At 33.4% G+C, this 26,194-nt stretch overlaps 1 protein-coding gene across 1 annotated transcript in view; it reads left to right on the top strand.

Moving 5' to 3' along the window:
* LOC145283955 (26S proteasome non-ATPase regulatory subunit 4-like) overlaps nucleotides 1-26,194 on the top strand; it is a 38,896-nt gene that overhangs the window by 6,538 nt on the left and 6,164 nt on the right. Inside the window, exons 2-8 of the mRNA XM_080133053.1 lie at nucleotides 9,529-9,669; nucleotides 12,021-12,132; nucleotides 16,632-16,718; nucleotides 17,446-17,514; nucleotides 20,757-20,818; nucleotides 21,301-21,454; nucleotides 24,759-24,867. Of these exons, the coding sequence (XP_079989179.1) occupies nucleotides 9,529-9,669; nucleotides 12,021-12,132; nucleotides 16,632-16,718; nucleotides 17,446-17,514; nucleotides 20,757-20,818; nucleotides 21,301-21,454; nucleotides 24,759-24,867 (734 nt within the window). The remainder of the gene's footprint in view (nucleotides 1-9,528; nucleotides 9,670-12,020; nucleotides 12,133-16,631; nucleotides 16,719-17,445; nucleotides 17,515-20,756; nucleotides 20,819-21,300; nucleotides 21,455-24,758; nucleotides 24,868-26,194) is intronic.

Genomic DNA, 26,194 nt, shown 5'->3' with positions numbered 1-26,194 from the left:
AAGATCTTCAATGAATATGTACTACCTGTGATGATCTACGGTAGTGAAACGTGGGTCCTGACAACTTGCCAAAGTGAAATCTTGGCAGTAGCACAAAGGAAGATGAAGAAGATAATGTTCAGCATCACTCTACAAGACAAAATGACAAACGTCTGGATCCGCCAACAAACAAGAGTTATTGACATCAATACTGCCATTGAAACATCCAAACACAGATGGGCGGGGAATGTAGCCAGACAACATGACAACAGATGATCCATCAGGACAACGGAATGGACACCTCGTGAACATAAGAGGCCAAAGGGAAGACCAAGGACGAGATGGAGGGACGACCTGATACAACACATGGGTCCTACATGGCAGCGGATAGCTCGGCACAGAGTTAGATGGCTAAAGTTCGGGGAGGGGGGGGAGTCCTCATTGAGTGATAAAACCCTTATTGATTGATTGATTGATTATCTATCAATGATCTGTTAAATCGGTTTTATATAAATAAACATTTCCTTTCTCTTCCTCTTCAAAATTATCATCAAAGAAAGAAATATACTTGAAAATGGATGTGATAAAGGAAGAACGGTAGCTTTTATGACATCGTTTGTCTTTTGTGACGAAATAACAAGATTCACACAGTTTTAATAGTAGCTGCTGCTGCTTTGGCTTGTGATTTACACTTCATATGGTAAAAGAATAAGGAAGATATTTCTAATTGGTGTCAAAAGAATTTTTGTTATTTTTCTGTAAATAATCAGCAAAATTTTGTCGATCCAATAACAAATCATGATTTCTTGCAAGGATTTGTATATTAAAAAAAAAAAAAAAAAAAAAAAAAAAAAAAAATGGGGAGCATACACAGATATTTTTTTTTTTTTAGTATAAAACGAAAGTAGCATCGTATACTGGAAGACAGTTTGTCTAGAAGAAACTAATAACCCTTTCCTGCAATTTTTCTAGTTTAGTGAATGACATCATCTGCTCTTCGCTGTTATTCTGTTTTAATGGATGATGTCATCATTTATGACATCATCCACAAGGTGACACACAAACCAGAATTTTAGTACTATGTAGATTATTCCTATTTACTTGCCTCCCCATGAGGGCAGAGTTAGATACAAGATTGGTTTTTAATATGGGGAAAATCCAGCTCCCTAAAAAGGGGCACCCTGGAAAGGAACAAAAATAAAAATTGTCTCAATCGAGAAGAATTTCTCTTCCGCTGATCAAGGGCAGAAAAGACAAAGTGTAGTATAAGAACACTTAAAAAGTCCAAAAAAAAAAGTGACTTAAATCTATTTTGGTATGTGATTTACTATTTCACCTGGAAACTAACACGTGTACGTTAAAGGTACTATGGTATTAATATATAAATTACAAGTAATATTAGTAAATTTTGCATCATTAAACATGAATGTTATTTGCAAAATTTTGTTTTGGCTTTTAATTGTTTTGTCCACTTTATACTGGAAAGATGCACAGGTTTAAGTTGGTTTAATAAGAGTCTTTGTGGTGGTCATCATTTTGAAAAAGATGAGTGCAGATAATGACAGGTTTTGATGTGTTTTTTGTGTTTCCGCCGTTTTTTATCATATCATTTTTTTCTGTTATGTACTTTAGATTTCATTCATTAAAAAAAGTTTAATTCACAGAATCTACAAAATACACCCATTTCTTTTAAAATCTAAACTCTATAAATAATAGGTAGTATATAGAATTTGTCGTCACTGTCAGAGGAGCAAGCAAGAGCTGGTTAGAAATGTATTGATGTGGTATGGCCGCACGAGCATAGGACGAACCTAGATCCATGTACAGGGTGTCCCACTTAAAAGTTGCCCAATCTCTCTAATCTTTCTTTTAACGACCAACTGACACAAGAAAAAATGTAATTCTTTTTCCAACAAGATGGTGCTATGTGCCATATGTCTCACAGATCACTGACACGAGTTCATGACATGTTTATGGAAAAGGGAGCAATAAGCTAAAGGTTATGGCTATCACGTTTCCCGGACTTGTCATCATGTGATTCTTATCTTTGGGGGACTTTAAAACAAAAAGTTTATGCAAATAATCCTCACAACTAAAGGAGAACATTACCAATGCTATTAGGAGAATAACCAGAGAAGATCTACAGGCAGTATCTGGAAACGTTAAACGTGTCCAGAAATGCATAGATGTCAACGGGGAGCACTTCCAGCATCTTTTATAACATTACAAGTAATTTAAATAATGAAAGAATGTTCTTCCTCTCTACTACATTATCTGGGCTAATTTTCTGTGGGCCACTCTGTACATTAAGCAAATTGCGCATGTCGCCAACTGCGATTCTGAAGATCCGAGGCAGCTGATGGAAGACAGGGAAGTCTGGAGAAAGTCACATTGGCAAGGAGCCTGACCAGATAGAATAGTATATAGAAATTATTATTAGCAGCCATTTCTTTTTTTTTTTTTTTTTTTTTTTTCCTAAATATTTCTTACCTGACAGAAACACTTCATGGTGTATAAAATCAGGTTTGTACTAATTTTTAATCATATAATTTATATCACATGGTTTTTATGGTAATCAACAACTGAATATTTAGTGATTTTTTTTTTTTTTTTAAGAATCATAATCGAGAACTTAAAATAGAATCAGTAATTATATATAAATTGGGAAAGATTTTGCTATTGTCCCATCACTAATATATATAGCTTGTCATGGCTAGTTCTCTTGTAATTTGAGAGTTCAGTAGATTTGTCCTTGCATTTAGGATTATTAGGATTGTTCGTAGGATCTTTTGTGAATGAGGGTATTTGAATTACTGTGGCATTTTCCACATATTTTGGCATTTTCCACATATTTAATACTTCGTCACATAACCATATGCTCTTCTAGACTTCAAATATAGAATATTCGGAATAATTTTTTAAAAAGGAAAGAAAAAACATTTCTTGTCCAATAATTAATGTATTCTCTAAATTCTAAGTATATTTCTTCAAGGATTTTTTGCTAAATACATCTTACTTTTCGAACACGCCTTGAGCCACCAAAAGTGTACAACCTTCAGAGTCCTTCAATCGACACTTGAACACCAGTTTGATCTAGCCAATTCACTCATCTTTTGTGCTGCAATTGGTACAACTGATGTTTTTCTCAAGTGTGTCTCACACATAATCGCAAATTAGGAAAGTGGCGGGTGGGTGGGATTTCAGATGTTGGGTCTAGTGAAACTGTGAAAGTTTTTAAAGAGCTCATTCTAGGTTTCCCAGAGGTATGATGCAAAGCTAAATCCTGCCGCCACATGTACGGTCTTCTCTCACGACTGAATTTCCAAGTCAAGTAGGCTCTTCAGATGGGGTATGAATTTATCTTGACCTTCTCAACTAAAAATATGGGTTATAGGCTTGTGTTTATTTATTTTATTTTTTTTTTAAGATTAATGGCTGGGTAGATCGATAGTCAAAGGACCTTAAATGCTGTAAGAGATGGTGAACCAAAGAGATTTGTGAGGGCGTCCTTGTGCGATACCCGTCATGCAGCAATAAGTCATATAATTTTCTGAATGAAATGAAAAATCCGTGTATTATGTATTTTTTTTCTGTTCTTTTATTTTTACGGATGCAACAAACAAAACAAAAAAATAATAAAAAGACGATAGCTGGAAATGATTGAACAAAAGTTCAAAGTTCGCATAGGCAATATTATCTAAAAGTCATTTTTATCTTTCGGGGTGGGGTATTTTTTTTTACTCCTTGGATATTTTGAATAAACAAACAAGAGAAGCAATCAGTAATCCCTGTTAAAGCACAAAAAAAATGTTGAGTTCTCTCCCTTCATCTTTTTTTTTTTTCTTCAAACAAAGTGGGGAATCACTCTTTGTTTTTTTAATGTGAGGATTATGATTAGTTCACAATGTTATTTATATACGTTTTTTTTTTTTTTTGGTCCCCCAACAAAAGGAGGGTGGACCTGTAAATTCACCCTTGTCTGTTCGTTTGTCTGCAATAACTACACCTTGGAATTTTTTGAAATTTTGTCAAGCTTCTGGGTTTGAACTTTACTCCTGATCTGAAATGGAACACGTACATCAAGTCTGTTGCCAAGGTCGCTGGAAAGATGGTGGGATCCTTCTACCGCTCCAGAAGATATCTCACTACTGATACAATTCTCTATCTATATAAAAGCCAAGTACGTCAAGGGATGGAATACTGTTGCCATATCTGGGCAGGAGCTGCTAAAAGCAGCCTATCCTGCCTTGACAAAGTACAAAATAGACTTTGTGGCTGATGCCCTTTTCTCTACCCTGCAACCTCTCTCCCACAGAAGAGACGTTGCGAACCTATCCTTGTTTTATCGTTATTTCCATGGCAAGTGCTCGTCTGAACTCCAATCTCTGGTCCCCCCTCGCCAATCTTTCACGAAAAACACCCGTCTAGCTGAATCCACTGTGAAAAATTTCCCCCACTCTTTATCTGTGCCTAAATCAAAACGCAGATTCCATGAACAAAGCTTCTTTCTTAGAACTGCACACCTGTGGAACTCTGTTCCGTCTGCCTGCTTCCCTCCGGACTACAACTTGGATGTCTTCAAGTCCAATGTTAACAAATTCCTAATGAACCGCCCCCTTAAGTAAACACTTCATCAAATCTCCATACTAACGTAATGTACTTGCAATAACCCTTATCCCTGAGTGGCTTCCGGGCCTTGATAAGTGGTGATCACTGTGTAAAAAAAAAAAAAAAAAAAAAAAAAAAAAAAAATTAAATTAAACATCGTATGAGTAAGAAAAACTAACAGAACGGATTTTCTGGGAAAACTCCGGTTGCTCCCCTGGAGGTTCAAGTTAAAATAGCTAAAATTAACACTTTTGTGCTTATTAAAAAAAATTGATGCCTTGGATTTTTATAAAATTTTCTGAAAAGTTGTAACTAACTGATTTCTATGAAATTTTGTTTGTCTATACTTCTCAATAACTCTTGGCTGTGCCCCTGGGGCTCTTTTACGCTAATAAAAACACTCCATTTTTGTGGCCATTTTACCATATTTGTCCAAAATTTTCAGCGTATGTCAGTTTTGCATGGTGCTGAACTAAAATTTAAATATGCTAAGGCCTTAGGGACTTTTGGAGCTAAATGGGGGTGGGGACAAATGATGGACTTAGTCATTTCTTTTTTTGCATGGTGCAGAACTCAAATTTACATATGTTAAGGCCTAAAACTACACCATTTGTTCATTTTCATCAGGATTTGATACCCCCTGGGGACTTTTGTGACTAAATTGTGGGGGGAGGAGTAAATGCTGAACTTAGTCTTTTTTTTTTTTTTTTTAGCCTCATTTACTGTGCAGTCACGGGGACCATGCATGCTTCACTTGTGTTTGCATATATGAACAGATGACAATGAGATTCTTTTATTTGTGACAACGTTTTGTGAACAAACTATCAGACAGTTAACATATTTTTAGACATGCATATCCGACAGGTGATATGGTAAATTTCGGATAATAAGGGAGCATCTATTCACAAACTTTTTAATTTTTGAATTCAGCCCGACGGCATCTTTTTCTAATTTTTATTTTTTTTTATTGATAAACAACAAAATAGACAAAAAGACAAACTTGTCGGAAGTCTTAGAGGTTACTACACTTTTTGCTCTTTAGCATATCTCTGCGTATCCTTATATTTCTCTCTCTTTCTTCATAGATAAGTGTTTGTCGGTTTTGTTCCCTTTTCTTTTTCTTTTTTCCTTTTATATATCATCGTAGGTTTATTTTTTTCTTGTCGTTGATATATATATATATATATATATATATATATATATATATATTTTTTTTTTTTTTTTAATATCAACAGTGTTGAAATGTTGATTATCAGCTTTTCCAAGCGACAATCATTCTCTATAAAAGGTTACATCACAACTATTGATTTTCGCGCCCAAAGTTTCAACCGTTAGCTTTATTTTTGGCACAAAATCATTTTGTCCAATCTGATTGGCTAATTCTAATGACGTGATCTTTTATGATTGTCATCATCATTACTGTCTCTGTCATCATCATTATCATCGTATTATTCAGTTTATTTTTTTGTTGCCTTAATTATTGATACACCTCAATATTGTCACATGAGCAGTAGTGGCGGCCACCGTAAATACAACAATCAATATGCCTGAAGACGGTCGAAGGCCAAACCGACCGAAACGTTGCACAAATAACACTCAAGATGAGAACAATAGTCCGATGAAAACAAGAAATATAATGAAGTTTAATTTCTTTGTAAATACATCCTGCTATGAACATTTTTTATTATTCTGCTCTGAATATTTTTCATGTGGAAATCATCTTTGCTATGAAGTACAAATTTTGCTAACAGTGATAATACATTTTTTTAATTGTTTTGCTATTTTTTAACTGCATACAAAGATTACTTGTGAAAAATTTTCTCACGTTTGTTAACATGTGAACCATTCAATCCTACAGAAAATGAGTGCATATGCACTAAGAAACACTAAGTTCTGTTTGTGATTTCAAACTTTTATTCACTTTGAACATCTGTTTCATTAAGATTATTCTAAGTCATCTTGCACAACACCACAGTCATTGAGTTCACTGCAAAAGCAAGAAAATGTTTTTGGTTCAAATCCACTGAAAGTTGATTCTTTTTTTTTTTTGTTACTCTTTTCAAATCAACTAAAATTCTTATACAAACTTTTTATAACTGACTAGCAGGGGGTGCTTGACATTGCCTAGTTGTAAAATACACTTAAATATATTTTAATTTATCCAGATTTTGTATATATTATAATAGTCAGTGATCTATTCATTATTTTATATCATATTGTTCCCAATATATAGTTGTGATTTCAAAAGTAAAAAAAAAAAAATGTAACTTAGGTGTCATCAACTAGAATCGAAACCGAAAGTAAAAAATGGAGACACAGTGAGTTGATGAATTAGTTTCAATATTCATTATTTACGATCCAAGTTTTTTTTTTTTTTTTTTTTTCAAAGTTGTTGTATTGCATAAGATTAAAAGGTATGAAAACATTTTTACTTGTGTTACTAAGTAATACACAATTTAAACAATCTATGTGACTGAAATGGGAATTTATTCCTGAAAAATTACGATTTTACTCTTAAAATCGTTGAAAATCATTAAAAAAAAAAATGATTTTCCATAAAACTATGTGATCAATTTACATGTCTTTATTTTTTTTTAAATATGAGTTTTGTTCTGTAACCCCTATGTACAAAAATCTTTTTGTCTTTCAGAAATGTTTTCTTTTTGTAGATTATTACATAATAACATTATGAAATCAGAAATGTAAAAAATAATAAATAAAATAAAATCAGAAAAATAATTATTGGGGATCATGACTAATCCTACTGTTTACAGCCATTCACGCTAACCACAGCTCGATGCATGAAGAGATGCCATGGCCGATGATACTTATGCTGTATGCTTGCTAAGTTGCAATTTCTTTCAATTTTGACCCCAAAGAAACTATTTTAATCAGCTAAAGACCCATAAAAAAATGGCTCATAAAAAATGCAATCATTTGAGCCGCCTTACACCACTTTTCAACCTTTCATTTGCCACCACAAAATTTCTTAAATGACCATTGAACAGTATGTTCAGTAGTGCTTCCTGGTCCAAACGCTTTGTTGATATTGTGAACTGTTTCAGCAGCTTTTCGGCGTAATTTGAATTGAAATAAGGAAATTGTGTGAATTTGCTTTTTTTCCATCTTCTATTCAACTTTCTGAAAAAAACATAATTGCTTAAAAACGATTGTAATTTAAACGATTAGATAGAGCAAAAATCGCTCTTTAAAATAATATATAAAGTAAAGGTATTATAACGAAAACTTATTTGAAAATACATCATTTGAAATCAGAATTAAAAATTCCGCAAGAACTTTGTCAACCTAATATATACATACCTTATTTACAATGATTTTTTTTTTTTTTCATTAAATCAATTTAGCCGTTGTAATGAATTACTTCATTAAATTCAATTGCTATGGATATAAATTTTGTTTATATTCATAGAGAATTAAGATATTGAATATTTTGTAATGCTTTTATATTCAATGTTTTAAATTAACATTACCTTAAATCACACAGGCTATGTTGAGTAGGGACAATGAAACTCCACTTCTGAATCTCATATTATTTATACTATTTATTGTTATAGCGAACATCTCTGAACATAATTGTACAAATACTTCTGATAGAAATATTATTTTGGTACAAAAAAGTCAATTTTAAAAAGAAATGAGATACAAAAATGAAAGGAGAAAAACTCCTGGACATCATCGGATTGGGACAGCTAGTACTATATGTCATGTTTTGATTTCTAAAAAGGATGGCATATTTTCCAGTGCTCTATGAATTCTTTTTTTCTAACGAAAATCTGAAGAATTTAATGGAAAAAAAAAAAAAAAGCAATGGATATGCTCTTACTGAATCTGTTGAGTAGACAAGGCAACATGAGTGATTCTGCAAGTTTCAACTCTGGAAATGATTTACTTTCTCAATATTTCTGTAGATTTTAACAACTCATAAAAACTTTAATTCTACCAAGCTGGATTGTTTCCATTTCAGCGAAATAATCTGAAATTTTGAAGGTTTTTTCTGGATTTAATAATTTATTTTATTCTTATTATATACTAACAGGCTACCTGGCATTGTCCAGTTGTAAAATGCACTTAAATATGATATTCTAACTCGTGCAGATTTCGTATTTATTAATATAGAGCCAATACTCTATTGTACCCAATATGTAATAATGATTTAAAAGAAAAAAGAAAATGACTTGGGTGCCATCAGCTAGAATTTAAACCAAAACATAGATAGCTCCCCAGCCTTATTCATTACTGTCTGACCTAAATTCATACACATAAAAAAACTTTAAAAAATAACATTGTTAAATGCATATTTTTGCATGCTAATTAATAACATGTTTAGTCGAATTACTTCTGTCATGTTTCAATTTTGACCTCTTTAGCAGCTATTTTTACTGGTTAAAAACCAAATCCCTTATATATTAATTTTTCAGTCTGTAGACCAAAAATTGACAGTAGTTTGGTAGAGACTGTTCCTTGCATGCAGGCAAGATTACTTATGTATGGATTTATTTTTTAAATGTCAAACTATTACAGTCTACTCCAGTAACTAAACCATCTCCTGAGATGCTAGAATTTCTCGAATCAAATCAAATTGATGAAGCTTTCAAATAATGTATTATTTTTTTGCATAAAGAACCCTTTAGAAATGGAATTGGACAGTTTCTATCCACACTGAATTAAAATATTTTAGTTAATTTTATTAATAATATTAATACTATTAAATTTGAAAATAACTTTTGTTCCTTTTTTTTTTTTTTTTTATTATAACTAAAATGATATTGTTGATACATACTGGACAAACCAAACTTGTTTTTACATGGAAATGTGTTAATTTTCTTTTTCTTTTGTGTCTGTAATCCTTCGTAATAGTACCTTTTATGCAATTTATTTTTTTTTTTTCCTTTTCTCATAATACTTTTCTTTTGTTTTCAGTGTGGATAACAGTGACTTCATGAGAAATGGAGATTTCACACCCACTCGACTCCATGCCCAGCAAGATGCTGTTAATATAGTTTGCTTATCAAAAACTAGATCAAATCCCGAAAATAATGTAGGCCTTTTAGTTATGTCGGAGTAAGTATAAAAAAATTTTTTAGTTTGAAATATTTTTTTTTTTGTTAACAGCAAAATTGATGGATTATTTAAATGACTAAATTTTTTATTCAAATTTATTATCTTTGTTAGTAGGTTGTATAAAAAAAAGGGTTAGTTGTGGAAAATGTTTCTGCTTGAGAGACGTAGATTAAAGATTATACAGGCCTGTTGAAAGGGACGGTTCATGTATGTTTGTGTCTTAAGTAGTAGTGGAAATATGTGTCACGAAAGATTAGAGACAGTATTGTAGGATGAGAAAAAAAGAGTTTGTGTGTGTAACGCGTGTGGAGTCCATGTGTGGAGATAGCTATGTTGACTTGTTTGTATTCACGTCTTAGTCAAATTCCGTGCCCAACGGCCAGGTGAGTTCTGTTTGGTCCCAAAAGAGAAGTTGGGAGCGGACAGGGAGAAAAAGAGAGTGTGTTAGTGGTTTAACTTTTTATAAACTGTCATGTGACTGAGAGCTCCTGATTGGACAAGGCAGCAAGGAAGTGTATTTCAAAATCTTCAGTCACAACAATTTGCTCCTGCTTATGTTTGGTGCAATTTCGTCTGCTACAAAGGTGTAGGAAAAGCGATAAACCACCACGAAGATGATATGATAACATATGTTCCTGGATTTCCAGCTAAACAGTGTAGTAAGAAACAAAAGGTCTTATTGGCATAATAGATCATTTTCTGCAATAGAAGTGTACAAAATGTTTGAAATAGAACAATTGTGAATGGATCATGATTGCAGCTGAGGATGCCCCAAATCGTCGAACCTGGTATGCATGCTAGGCCTCATTAAATTGATATGACTTAACCCTAATGTTTGGATGATATTTATGACAGGGAGTAATTTTATAACAAAAGTACACAATTATTTTGATTAACTTTATCAAGCCAGTGTTGCAATGAGTCTTTATTTTTATTTTTGATGAGATTTCCCCTACTCTCTTCACCTTTTGTCTTTTCTCTTAATTTCTGTCTGGAAAATATTTACATTTTTTTAAAAGATAATTCAATGGAGGAATAAATGTAAAAGTGATTTTTGCGATAAAGTGAAAATATTTTTTGTGTAAGAAAAAAACAAGACAACATGGCTGAGAGCAATTAAAACATTGAATTTATGTTAGATTTTCAAAATTAAAAAAAGTTCATTAGAACTCTCGATCATAAGGGTGAGGTTTGGATGGTTATTTATTTCATTTTAAGGTTATTTGAATGTAAGAATATTTGATGAACTTGAATGTTTTTATCAGATTTCCTTAATGGTGAGGTGACTTGTTACTAAGGACATGTTGAACCACATAATAAAGAAAATTAAATGTAAATTTTTTTTTGTCTGATTTTTAAAAATCATTCACCATTATCAAATGTTTATGATTTGTTTTCATTTTACGTTTTACATTGAATGTAATTCATTTTTAATCTAAAAAAAAACCCCAAAAAGACCATAACCGTGGCTGGAAACTGTTTTCATCACCCTGGGCACGTGTCTGGTATTCGTGGCAATCCAGCGATGCATTTTGAGGGTGCTGGCAATGGCCTGTTGTCATAATTTGGATCGGTTGAGAAGACTCCTATCGCACTTGGAATTTGTACATGACTGGCCAATTATTATATGGTCTGCAACAAAAAAAGAAAACCGGTTTTCATCAAACAGGAATGGAATCATGTTGCCTTTTCTAGGGCGACAATTTTATCATTCCACCTTGTAGTAATGGAAATCTATTCCCGTTCTAAGATAATTTTTTTTAAGTTGTAACTTTCTATGCGAATGAGGGTCTAAATTTTCTGTGAAAAATATCATTTTGCATTCTCATTTGTAAATATTACTATGACTGTATACAAGGCTTAATTTGCCAGTCCTGGATATGACCTTAAACTATATCTAGTGGTGAGGCCCCAGCTTGAGGGTTTTGGGGAGTGTGGAGCCACCCTTTAATTACCATTGCTCCTAGGTTCACTCTGACCCGGAGTGGTAGTATCTGTTAGGGTCCAAACTATGGGTTAAATAGAAACTGACTTGAAAAAAAATATATTCTATTAAAAAAAATTTTCTTCAAAATTACTTGATTCTGCATTAAATAAACCTGAAAAGGGTTGATATGCCATAAAACAACCAAACCAAACCTTAATTTGCTATTTTCATTATATAATTTTTAAAATCTAATTTTTCATTTTTTGTTTTCTAATTAGGTATCTATATTAGTGTTGTAGCATTATTTTATATTTAAATTTAATTCTTATCTGCTTTTTCAAATTAAAAATAATCTTTTTTTTTTTCTTTTCTTTTTTTTTCTTTTTTTTTTTTTTTTTTTTTTTTTTTTTTTTTTACTAATCAGCGTTAAAGTCCTTGTCACTCTGACAACAGATGTTGGTAGGATATTATCTAAGTTACATCAAGTTCAGCCAAATGGTTACATAAAATTTGGAACTGCCATCAGAGTTGCTCATGTAAGTCGAATATTCTTTTATAATTAACAATTTGTAGATTCATTTGTTTTGTTCAATTATTAATTTTACATTCAAAAAAATTTTGTTTATTACTTGTTGAGATAGTTGACAGATCAATTTTTTTAAATATGCCGTTTTAAGCAAAAACAATATTACATACGTAATTGTCATGTTGAAAATAGTAATATATCTAAAAATTATGAAAAGTTATCAAGTAGAAAGGTATTTATAGTTAAAAGTAATTTTTACAGAAAATTTGGTAAAATCGTATTTTTCTTAGATGTTATAAAATAGACAGTGAAGAGTTCACATAGGGGACATAACTCAGAATGCATATTTTTTATTACGTGTTAATGGTGTGTAATATTTGTAGCCTATCGTGTTTGTTATTTTATTTTTTTTTTTTTTTGTACTAAAAACACAACAGCAATTGTTCCATTCAATGAATTTTCATAATGCTTGGATATATTACTATTTTCGGCATGACAATTAAGTACACAATATTGTTTTTACTTAAAGCAACATATTTTAAAAAATCGATTTGTCGACTCTATCTTAACAGGCACCATTATTTTTTTTTATTAACAAATTTATTTATCAAATAAACAACTTTTTTTAACAAGTGTATCCCACTCGTCTGTTCTTCAGCTGCAAGGATAGCACAGATGTTTCCCCAAACGATGCTCCAGAGAAATTCTAGGGGCGGGAGGAGATGCACTCCTTCAAAATGACAACTCTGCAATCAAAGTCACACAGAAATTAAATTCTTGTGAAAGACTCTTGACCATTAGAATATTTTGGGTCATCTTGATGAAGGCCTTCAGTGAAACCCAACCACCTCCAAATCACGGTTAATGTTGTTAAGAACAAAGTGTGAAAAATGATTTGAGCTACGTTAACAGGACAAGGGATGAAGACTGAACAAGTTTCATTCGTACGTAAGGATAATTGCTACTGCACCTGCCTACTATGTACAAAAAATTATCTGATGGAGCAAATGTTTGCATAAAAAGTACTTATACAGTTTAATCAAGACATTAAAAAATGAAAATGTTGAAAAAAGTTATATTGTACAAACCTGTTATGGAATGAAGTTCTCAGAGAAAGAATTTCACTTAATTTGATCAAGAAGTTTTTTTTTTTTTTTTTTTTTTACGGCGGGGAAAAAATGTTTTCATGAGTGTGCTGAAGGTAGTCATGTTCGGATTTTTAGAACACACCATGGGGAGATAACTCAATCTAAAGCGCCGACATTCACTTCCCCATGTTCCTATTTACAATGTCTCCCCACGGGACAGTTAGACACCAGGGTCGTTTTTTAATGTGGAGAAAAGGAACAAAAATAAAAATTGTCTGTCGTGAAGGATTTCTCCTCCACTGACAGAGAACAAGAAATTGAAGTGCAGCATCTGAAGAACAGATACTACACTTTGATCTTGTCTCAAGTTAAATAATAGTTTTTCTTCCTAAAAATCGAAACATGGCTACTTTTTGCTCAGTATCCTAACAAATTATTTTTTCGCTGTAAAAAAAAAAAACTTTATCAAATTCAGTGAAATTCTTTTTCAGGATACGTACAATATAACTTTCTTTTTTTTTTTTTTTTTTTTCGATATTTTCATTTTTTAATGTCTTGATTAAATAAACTGTACAAGTATCAAAGAAAATTGTTAAATTGCTGTAAAAGTTTTTTCATTTGCACTGCAGTCTTTTAGTTTGACTTTTGCATTTTAAACTCATATTCCGTTCTATCTCCTCTGGGATCCTCCGACCACTCTTTTGTAGCAGTTAAGATAAAAGTGAAATGTAATAAGTCTTCAGACGTACCTCTCCACCGTACTGTATATCGATATTCTGGCTGACTGGGATAGCTTCCGTACATTCATATCTGACCTACCCCTACATTCCATGTTTAAAAAGGATGTGTCCTCTATAGTATCAGACCTGACCGAATGGTTAATTGTAGGCATAGACCGATTCATACCATCCAAAAAATTCCAACAAAAACCTAACAGCCAGCCATGGTTCTCCCCTGAATATGCTGCTGCCATCGCATACAGAAATCACTTTTTCCATAGCTACCAACGTAATAGATGTACTGAGACTAAAGCTGCTTTCAGGACTGCCAGCAACCACTGTAAAAGAGTAATAAAAAATGCAAGAGAGTTATATGCTCAGTTCGTTAAATCCAAATTACCTGATCAGTGGCTTGGTTCCCACCAGTTCTGGCAAATAGCAAACAGAATCTTGAATAGAAGCGTGTGTTCTATCCCAACTATCATCAATGGACCTGAGGTCATCTTGTCAGCATCAGACAAGGCCAGACTATTTGCCAAGAACTTTGCAGCTAACTCTACCCCATGCGACGAAGGTCATCAACTCCCCGTATTTCCTCCTATAACAGACAACACGCTATGCAACATACAAATATCTGTGCGTGAGGTCGCTAAGCTAATCAAGAACCTTTGTTCCAGTAAAGCAACTGGCCCTGACGGCATTCTAGTTATAGTGCTGAAAAGCTCGAACCAGAACTTGGCCCCCCATACTTACAAAACTGTTTAAGCGTTGCCTTAAGGAGAAGTGCTTTCCAACACCCTGAAAAACCTCATCAGTATGCCCTGTATTTAAGAATTCAGGTGAAAAGTCATCTCCCTCTCAGTAAAGACCAATAAGTCTCCTGTGTGTCATGAGTAAGTTGTTGGAATCCATATTAAATAAAGAAGTAGTCAACCACCTTAACAGAAACAACCTTCTTAGTAACATGCAATATGGTTTCCACTCTGCAAGATCTACAGCAGATGTGCTAACGGTTATATCTCATAGGATTAGTGAATCTCTTGACAAAGGCTTCCTTTCCAGGGCAATTGCTCTTGACATATCGAAGGCCTTCGCTAAGGTATGGCATAAGGGCCTACTTCACAAGATTTCCAGCTATGGTATTACTGGAAATGTTTTCTCAATCATTAAATCATTTCTCTCTGATAGGCTCATAAGAGTAGTGGTTGATGGGCAGAAATCAGAGGCCCACAGTATTAATGCTAGAGTCCCTCAGGGGTCCATCCTGGGCCCAACTTCCTTCCTGATCTACATCAATGATCTCCCAAAACACATATTTAAATCATTCGTTGACATCTATGCTGATGACACGACCATCTATGGCAACACATCAAAGGCTGTAAATAACAAAGTTCTCTCTGATTCTCTCTCCTCTGATCTTGAGCGCGTGGTACAATGGGGGAAGAGTTGGCTGATCACTTTTAATGCATCCAAAACCAAGCTTCTATCTTTACATCAACACTCTGATCCCTATCTGGCATCAATTGAAATGGATGGCTCTTGTCTTGGGGAGGCTCCATGTTTTGACAAGCTTCTGGGTTTGACCTTTACTCCTGATCTAAAATGGAACAAGTACATCAGGTCTGTTGCCAAGGACGCTGGGAAAATGGTGGGATCCTTCTTCCGCTCCAGAAGATATCTCACTACTGATGCAATTCTCTATCTATATAAAAGCCAAGTACGTCCAAGAATGGAGTACTGCTGCCACATCTGGGCAGGAACTGCTAAAAACAGCCTATCCTGCCTTGACAGAGTACAAAATAGACTTCGTGGTTTAGTGGGGGGATGCCCTTTTCTCTTCCCTGCAGCCTCTCTCCCACAGAAGAGACGTTGGGAGCCTATCTTTGTTTTATCGTTATTTCCATGGCAAGTGCTCGTCTGAGCTCCAATCTCTCGTCCCCCCTCGCTAATCTTTCACGAGAAACACCCGTCTGGCTGAAACTACTGTCAATAATTTTCCCCACTCTTTATCTGTGCCTAAATCCAAAAGCAGATTCCATGAGCAAAGCTTCTTTCTCAGAAGTGCACGACTGTGGAACTCTCTTCCGTTTGCCTGTTTCCCACCTGACTACAACTTGAATGTCTTCAAGTCCAACATAAGCAAATTCCTGATGAACCGCCCCCTTAAGTAAGCCACTCTGTCAAATCTCCAATACTAACGATTACTACAATACTATCTCATTGATTACTGTACACGCAATAACCCTTATCCCTGAGTGGCTTCCGGGCCTTGATAAGTGGTGACCCCCATGTGAAAAAACAAAACAAAAAGACTTCAAGCCATTATATAAAATTTTTTATAAAATCAATAGTATGTTCTCTACAGTGTAATGTTGACCACAATGTATTGTGAAAAAAGTCCCTGCAGGGAGGCATGTGAAGCTTCCTGCTGTTATACCAACAAGAACAGGCAATCAATCGATTTGATTGAAAAATGCTCGATTTTACAAATTTTAATGACAATGAAAGTATGTTAGCATGGAACATTTGTTGATCCTCACTTAATCCCAGGCAATGTCAAGCCTCCCTGCTAATGTTTGCATAAAATCATCTAAAGAAAATTGTTAAAACTGTAAAAGTTCTATTTTCATTTGCACTGCAGTCTTTTAGTTTGACTTTTGCATTTAAACATTAATTCTCTGTAAAGTTTGTGTGTTTTTTAGTTGGCTCTGAAACATCGCCAGGGCAGAAATCACAAAATGAGAATTGTGATATTTGTTGGAAGTCCAATTGAAGATGATGAAAAAGAGGTAAAATATTTTCTATTCACTAAATTATTCAGATTATTGCTTTATTATTAGCAACATTATTTAACTTAACAACTTATTGAGGTTTAATCTTTACGAGTTTATAACTTTTTATCTTTATAACTTAAAGATATCAACATAAATTTCAAGGGAAGACATTATTTGACTTTTTATTACAAATTATTGCTAGATGAATAATATTAAAAATGTATATAAAATAAAATATGCATCAGGTGTGGTTGAAAGCCAAATTACAACGCAATATTATGAAAATAAACATATTTTACTCGTTTCAGATTTATAATTTAAATATTTCGGAGTCAAACTCCATCCTCAGTATTTTGTACATCTTTTTTTTTTTTCTTGTATCTTTCTTTCTTTTCTTTCTTGACATGTTAAGTTGGAGAAAGAAAAGTCAGTAAAGATCTGCGCGTTGTCTCTCAGTGGTTGTATTTAAATTATAAATTTCAAACAAATAAAATATTTGTTTATTTTCGTAATATTGCATTGTAATTTGGCTTTCAAACGTACCTGATGCATATTTTATTTGAATTAAATCAACGTTTCTATAACAGAACTCACACCCTTATGTGTTGTATATATTTAAATGATATTGAAATTTGTTTTTTTTTTAGGTGATTAAATTGCATTTTAATTTCAAGTATATTTTAATTTTTTAGTCTTGCTAAATAAATTTTTGAACGTATGCATTTCTTTTATTTTTTTTTAGTTGGTAAAACTCGGTAAAAAATTAAAGAAGGAAAAGGTGAATGTTGATGTTGTTAATTTTGGAGAAGAGGTAAGTTTCATTTTGTGGAATTGTTTTTGTTTAATTTAAATAAATTGTTGATATGGATGAGTTGCAAAAGTTTTCCCTTAACGAGTAATGTTTTATCGACTTTTCACTATTTAACAAAATGGGCATTTTGATAGCTGTAAAATGTTTATTTAATTCTAAAATGGATTTTTGATACCTTTGGAAGTTGGCTAAATTGTGAAGAAATATAGGTATCACGAAAATGTAGCAGGTAAAAGCATCAATGAGTATAAAATATTTAATCTAAACACACACACACATCTAATATATAAAAGGTAAAATGGGTGCAAGCATTTGTGTATGTCCATGAAAGGCTTCTCGCGTCGGTTAGATTCCGGGAGGAGTTTTCTTATATTTTCTCGCAAATGGATATCGTCTCTAGCTTTTTTTTTTTTTTTATCGAGTTAAACAAAATTCCCACCATTCCGTCGTCTCCAGTGTTTATTTGTCTTTTTCGTATAAATAAAGCGAAACTATTTGAACGCAAACGCCTGCCCCTCGAGCTGTGTAGTATCTGTTCTGTAATTGGTTCTTGGTCAATGTAGAGGAAACCCTTCATACTGAGACAATTACTATTTATTTGGATACTGCCAGAGTGCTCCCTTTTTGGGGGAGCTGGTTTTCCCCCCACATTAAAAATGACTTGTGTCTGATTTGCTTTCGTGAGAGGTTTAAAAGCAACACCATTTTTGCAAGTCATCTTTTGTTTTTAGATTGACTACGTTAAATTTGAACGCTTTAAACTTCTGGTCGTGTCATGGTGTAGCGATAAGACGTCAGATTTTCTTTTCTTCCTTCACGTCACGGGTTCAAGCCTGCCTACCTACTACCACTTTTTTTTTTTTTTTTTGCTCAACACACACCTAAAACACCCAGGCAACACCGGGCACCCAGGCTAGTAATTCATATAATGACCCCCCCCCCCCCCCAAACATTTAATAATAGTCAATTGCCAGTTATGTACAACAATGACGATCCTTGCTTGGCTATATACAGGGTGGAATGATAAATTTGTCACCCTAAAGAAAACAACACTACAGCTTTATTTGAAAACTTTTATTAAAGAACTCAATTCAGGTAACTTGATTATGTAATAGAGTTGACATCTATTCCACATAGTAGCCTCAATCACTGGCCTCGATACAGGTTCTGAACAAGCGCCGGCAGGAGCTTGGCGAATACTGTCTTTGGTGTTGTGAGAAGTCATGTTGCTGATGTTCTTGATGTATGACCAAACAAAGTAGTCCAACGGGTTCAGATCGGGGAAGGAAGGGGGGGGGGCAGTGAGGGAAAAGTACAAAGTCTCTTGTATTCTATCTGAAGTTAAGCCTGGGTCTCTTTGGACTTGTACAACTCCTGCTCTCTACCAATCCAAGGTATGACAACAGGATGATCACCAGCACCCTCAAAATGCATTGCTGGATTGCCACAAATAACAGGGTGATGAAAGCAAAGTTTCTGGTCACAGTTATGGTTTTGGTATGGTTTTAAGTGAAGGTCACATCATGCCACCTCACATCTTCGAAGTCTGCTTGAAAGTCAATACCAAAGTGTAGCTGGATGTGCTGAAGAGTGGTGATCTCCTGGTGCAATCAGGTGGCTGCTGGCATACCCTGGGTGTGGTAGTAGGATTCAACGCTGGCCACAAGTCCAAAGAGACCTAGGCTTGGCTTGAGAAGGAGTGCTAAAAACTTTGTACCCTTCTCTCACTGCCACCTCCCCCGATCTGAACCTGCTAGATTACTTCATTTAGTCATATATCGAGAATGTCACCCATATGAGCTCCAACAACACCAAAGCCAGTTTGATTGCCGCCATTTGCCGAGCTCCTGGTAGCACTTGTGGAAAAGGCATGCTCCTAGTTCTAACCCATGTCGAGGCGGTGATTGAGGCTGAAGGTGATTACATAGAATCTACATAATCAAGTTACCTGAATTTTTTTTTTACAATAAAAGTTTAAAAATAAAGCTGTAGTGTTGTTTCTTTAGGGTGACAAATTTATTGTTCCACCATATATATATATATATATATATATATATATATATATATATATATATATATATATATGAGAAACTGTCTCAACATAGACCATCTAGTATTTTTGTATAAATTAACTTAGAAGTTAAAATTAATTAGCATATGCCTTACAGTTATGTTAAAAATTTGAAACTGCAAAAAAAAAAATAATAATAATAAAAAAGTAAAATGAACAAAATTTTACAAAGAACAATGAAATGCTGTGTCATTTGATTTGGTTGCATATTGATCAAGATTTATGTGCTGTTCAGCCATTGTCATAATTTCCACCTATTTTAAAAAACCCTCATGATTCTTCTATGGGATTTTATTTCTGAAATGTTAGGATGACCATGCATAACTGTATGAATGTATAGGAATGAATGTATACTGTACTATCATTTTTGTTACTATTCTTCCTTTCTTTATAACTATCCTCTTATATTTGTATTTACTGTCTACCAATCTAGTCTTCAGTACATTATTTCATACAATTCACACAATGCCTAAAAAAACTACTACTTTATACATATTTATATGAAATGGCTGTTTAGTAAAATGTTAATTCTATTTTAAACATAATCTGTAATGAAAATAAATTAAACAAGTTAACATTTAATCTTGAAAAATGAAAACATCTCTTGAACATTTAAAATATTTTCTTGAGATTTCTTTTAAATAGCAAATTTAACAATTATTGAATTGTGAATCTATAAGTCTTAAGTTTTGCTAAACCATAGCAAAAATAGACTTGTTCACACAGGCTAATGTTTTTGATATGTAAAATAATAAACTACTTTTATAGGTTCAGTTATTAATCCAATAACCAAAATTCTTATTTAAAAAAGTAGACTCCTGAGTAATAGCAGGTAATTACAGCGAGTTTTAGGGAAATATTTTGGGCGGTAATTTAAAAAAAAAAATTGAAATCTGTATGACAAATAATCCATATTTTTACCCGTACACTTTGTATTTTCATATAATACTTAAGCATGTGGTATTTACAGACTTTGCATTATTCCTGTTATTGTGTTTGCTGCCATTTTCACCGACTGACAAAAAGTACCTGAAGAAGATTGGAGACGACAGAAGTTGAAACATGAAAATGACAGCAAACCAAAATAAGACTTTGGTCTTCTATTTCAGCTTTTTTACTTTATTTTTTGATTTTTTTTTTTCTCATCCAATATTTTTATGTTGCTTACCAGACTTTGAACACAGAGAAATTGACTGTCCTCATTAACACTATCAATGGGAAGGATGGCAATAGGTGAGCAAACAAGTGATTCTTTTCATCTTTTTGGTTTTTTAATGCCTTGTTAGATGTGTGCATGTGCAAGAATATTTTTATCGTCTTCATAGTGAGCGCATTTTTAAAAAAAAGGTAAAAATATACATGTAAGTAGAATTTATAGAATACTTGCAAAACTGAAAATCTATTTGTGATATTAAATGTGTGGAGGATACTTGACAACAATCTTCAATGATTCTAATTTTATGTTATGGAGATTTATTGTGTAGCACCGTGATATTCCAAAGTCCCCTGAAAACATGTATTTTCTTTTTATTTTAGACTTTGGAGAACTACATTCCATAACGGATACGTACAATATAACCTATTTTTTGATATTTTCATTTTTTAATGTCTTGATTAAACTGTACAAATAGTAAAAAAAAAAAAAAAAAAAAAAAAAAAAAAAGTTAAAACAAAATTGAATTGTTTCAAAAGATTTTTTTTTTTTTTTCTTTTAGCTCTCATCTTGTCACTGTCCCACCAGGACCTGTATTATCCGAAGCTTTGTCGTCTTCTCCAGTTGTTGTAGGAGAAGATGGATCAGCACCAGGATTGAATGCCGTTGGCTACGAATTTGGTGTTGATCCAAATGAAGATCCAGAATTAGCTTTGGTATGAGTTTTTTTATTTGCTTATTTTTTTTCTTTCATCCTATTTTAGAGCAACCACTTGAGTTTACGCACACAAACATCTTTATATATATATATAAAGTAAAGTGTGGGGGTGGGCGGCAACATCGTTTAAAAACATGGTCAAAAGACCATAAATCACTAGTGAGGGTAGGTTAAAAAATAAGTATGAGGGAAATGAGAAAAGGAAACAATTTCATCAAACACTCATCAGTTCCAAATTATGAGTGTGCTCTTTCTGTTTACACAGAGACGGTCGGCGCTAATTAATAGATACCGCCTCAAGAATTTTTAAGTAGATTTTCAAGACTGCTCTGTGTAAGATAGAGAAAGTTTCATCCGTGTACCCTCCAGTGCAGATCTAGCACTACAATAAATATTCACCAATAGAGCCTGTACATGCCCGGATGTTGGCAATTTTTTTGTGCCTAAATATCGAAAGGAGGCAGGCACATGTTGGGAAATTTTAACCTCCAAACATTAAATGGTATCCCCCACGTAGTCAACCTTGCACTAACCTCTAAAACGATAAACCACCATATGGTATTGAGTGGTAGGGATACTATCCTTTCGAAAGAAGGGAAAGCATTTCTCACCCCAAACACCGTTTGGACCTTAGTTGCAAAATAGCAATGGGAAACAGCTGTAGAAATTTTATGTAAAAACTGGCTTTTGACACGAATCCATGGGAGCTTCACATATATGGGACATATATAAAGATCTCTATAATGCTTTGGAGTTTCACATCTAGTTTAGTACTCGAGCAAATCAACAAAGGCACGTGTGCTAAGGTTTTAATCAGATTTGTTTTTCTGATTTTAGGGCAGAACAAAACCCAACTAATGTATTGACCTGTAAATGTAGGTTTCCTATATACGGGGGTAATAAAACTTGTACCAGATCTTTTGACGAGAACTGTAATGAGCCGTTAACCTCACCCTCCATAGTAAACATCAATGCAGGATGAAGTAAGTTTCATTGTTCTAACAACTCCTCAGCTTCCGTACAAGAAGGACATATGGCAAAAATGTCATCCACGTAACGGAAATAGCACGTCGTCGGTTTCAGAAACTGATCAAAAAGAAGTTGCTCCTGAAATCCAACAAAAATATCGGCCAATGTTGGATGAAAGGACTTCCCATTGCTACCCCATCAACTTGATATATTTTACCGTCAAAACTGAATTCAACTGACTTAGTAGCTAAACCCGTGAGCTCAAGAAATATATGCTCAGGATAGGAGGGTTTAGCTAGGAAACTACGATAAAGACTATCGGTTAAATCCCGATTGTTTCATCTAAAGTCACATTGGTGAACAAACTGGATATGTCATGAGAATGTAAATGCTCAATATTCGATGGACACTTGATATCACGAATAAATTCTACAAACAGAAAAAAAATCAGGAATACAGAGTACAGTAAAACCCCGGGACACAGTGGGCCTAGGATACGTTTTTTTCAGGTTACGATGTGGGATACATTGTTTTTCCGGCCCCTGATTACAGTATTTGCCACACCTTACGGTGTTATTTATAATATTATTTGATTATATACATGTGTATTATATACTGTACTGTATTTTTTAACAAATTTTTAATGCCGTATCTCGGGGTTCTACTGTATATTCTCAGAAAGGTGTAAGGATTTTGACTGTTTTTAAACGATGTCTCAACTGAACTGGTGCATCCAGTGTTTGAACATAGCATGGAAAATAGTTCAATCACCCATCAGAACTAAAAACCAAACGTAAAAGGGTGGATAAGCTCTATTGAGCCAACGGTCATACATCAAATTAATGAGCGAAACTCATAAAAATCCAATATCAGCTTCAAGAGAAAAGCTTATGAGCACTGTATACCACTTTGGTTTGCCTTTGTTGACGATGAAAAAACAGCTGCCTCCATTGCCCCTATGTTCACAGCTTGAAAAGTCATCACCTTGTAACGAGTGCTTTAGAATGAAGCCACAGCAATTTTTAAACTCTAACAGAATATTGAAAAGATATAGAAAGAGGTGCCAGGTTCACTAAATCTCTTTACATCCGGCCCACAAGATTCAGTGATCAATAAAATTGACTGGGAAAGCAGAGATATCAATATAAATGGAGAATACCTTGCTCATCTGAAATTTACTGGCATTGTCGTCACAAGGCACACGCTGTTAAAAACAAACAGATTCATGACGGCAATCAGAATATTAGCCGTATTTGTTGACCTTCAAATGCACAGTGGAAAACAAAGGTTTTGTGGCATATTTGTCACCTAAGTCGTAATAAATGTCGAAAATATCCGAAACTGACAACTACGTTTATCTAGGTAAGATGGTGGGAAGCAACACTGATATGCCTAAAATCAAACGGACAAAATATCAGGAAATAAATATTCATAGTATGATACCTACTGCTGCTACTTCACGCTTATCACTGCTTGTTTCCAGAGTCTGAAGTTGGATGTTTGGATCGTCGAATTGCTTCTCTCTACTTGATTCATCGCCAATGCTTCTATTAACCTATGATGTTTTAGCTCCTGCTTGATATCATCCACTTCTTCCTAGGTCAACCTCTGCGACAGACTCCAGGGACATCAAAGTAAATGATTCTTCTTGGCCACCTACATAGGGTCTCATCTACTGAATACAGATCAAGCTTGAATCTCAGCTCGTTGAGAGGAGGTTCTCTCGGCAAGCTTTGAAGAACATATACAATGTATGGTTGCTGCGAGTTTTCTTTGTGTGTGTTTGTGTGTAACATGTATATATTTAGGAAAAGTTTCTGAACTGAAACAGTTCAAGAGTTATCCTGATTGAAATTATTTCTTGTAGGTTCTTTAGAAACAAACAAAATATCAAGTTTCTATGATATATTTCAAATCTACAATTAAAATTAAGCTCCATAATCAATACGGATCAATATCAGAGCTTTCATATTTTAATGTATATTTCAAAAAATTTTGATTTCAAATATTTAAAAAATTGATAACTTTTGGATATATTTATAAACAAACTCGTTTGCGTTCTATATTTGTACTTGAATGTAATTCTAATAAAAATGCTTCTTTTTAGAAACGTGCGTATATGAAATGCAACGTGGTTGAATATTTCTTTAAGTGTGTTTAAAACCATGTTTTGAACATTTTAAATATGCTCTACAAATATACATATGCACTATTAATATACATGTGCTCTTATTCTATAATAATTGAACACTTGTGCATGTGTTAAATTATTCTGTCTAGAGTACTGATGTTTAACACGTTAATTGAAAGTAAATTTTTATTTATTTTCCCAGGCTTTGAGAGTTTCAATGGAAGAAGAACGAGCCCGGCAAGAAGACGAGGCAAGAAGAGCTGCAACTGCCCCAACCCAAGAAGCTGAAATGCCATCTACTGAAACGACGGGTAAATTATTCGTAATTAAAACAAGACCCCCCCCCCCCATTCAGTTTATTTCTCTAAACGATTTGGATTTTAGCAATAAAATAAAATTACTGAAACAATTCAGACACAATTTCAAAATGTCTTGAATCATGTTATACAAATTTGATCTGTTACTGCTGATGTGACACAAGGTCAATTTAATGAGAGATTTTGGCTGATAGGGTCATTTACAAAAATTTTCTTTTTAAAAACATTTTTAAAGGAAGTGACAAAAGGGATGTGGCCGATACAAATGTTAAAGAGCAAATATTTTTTTTTTCATAATCTGTTAAAATATTTCTGTTGTATATTTCGTACACTAGAAATGTTTTTTTGTTTTATCAAACACAGTGAATAACTTTTTTAAACTGATAAACAAATATTGTTTTAAATCTAGTTATGGCATTTAAAATTTTGAGCATTTGAAAAATTTCAACTTTAATTGCAAAAACGTTATATTTTACATTTCTATTTTCAAATGCTACAAACGACAATAAGTTTACCACAAAAAAGATTAATTTTCAAGTACGAACATTTGAAAATTATTCCTAATTATGAAACCAATGTTTTAGTGATTTGGTATTTTGACAAAAAAATTTTAAAGATAAGAATTGGTAATTTGTATTCTTTCAGACGAGCTTGGCTCCCAGTGTTGCCCGGTCATACAATACACTTGCACATATTTTAATTTATGCAGATTGCGTATATACTGTTGTAGAATCAATCCTCTATTAATTATTATATATTACGAGGAATAATTTGCCAAGTGAACTAATTTGCAAAAAAAATAATGATAATGTCATTCATCAGATTTCGTCTGTTTTGTTTACAATATCACGTCGACTGATATTTAGGCTTGAAAATGAATGCCCTGGAAAAGTCACTTCTAATAATTGTTTAGTTTTAAAATATACAAACAGAGAAATGATTTGGAATGATTTTAAATGGTACCTCTTCTTTTATCGTAAATTGAACTCATTAATAAGAAAAAATTTAAATAAATGGTGAACAGGGGATCATTCGATTTGTAGTAAAATGCTCTTCCGCTAAACTATATCTCCAGATTATAATAAATGTTTTTTAAGAAATGATTTGCTGAGATTTTATTTCCCTTGGCTTGTGTAACATAAAATATATTCCCCTGTAAAAAATTTTTTTATCTAATAAGAGAAGAAACACTGTTTTATAAGATTGTATTTTTTCGATTTTCCATACTTATCAGATGAATTTCTGGAAAACCTATCTAAGAACACTGCCAGACATATAGATTACTTTTGTGTGAAATTTGCAAAAGATAGGTTCCAAAACG

The sequence above is a fragment of the Euprymna scolopes genome, chromosome 8 (genome assembly GCF_053919585.1).
Source record: "Euprymna scolopes isolate OS-2025 chromosome 8, ASM5391958v1, whole genome shotgun sequence".
NCBI lineage: Eukaryota > Metazoa > Mollusca > Cephalopoda > Sepiida > Sepiolidae > Euprymna > Euprymna scolopes.
The sequence above is the reverse complement of the archived record's forward strand: the minus strand, read 5'-3'. Positions and strand labels throughout refer to the sequence as shown.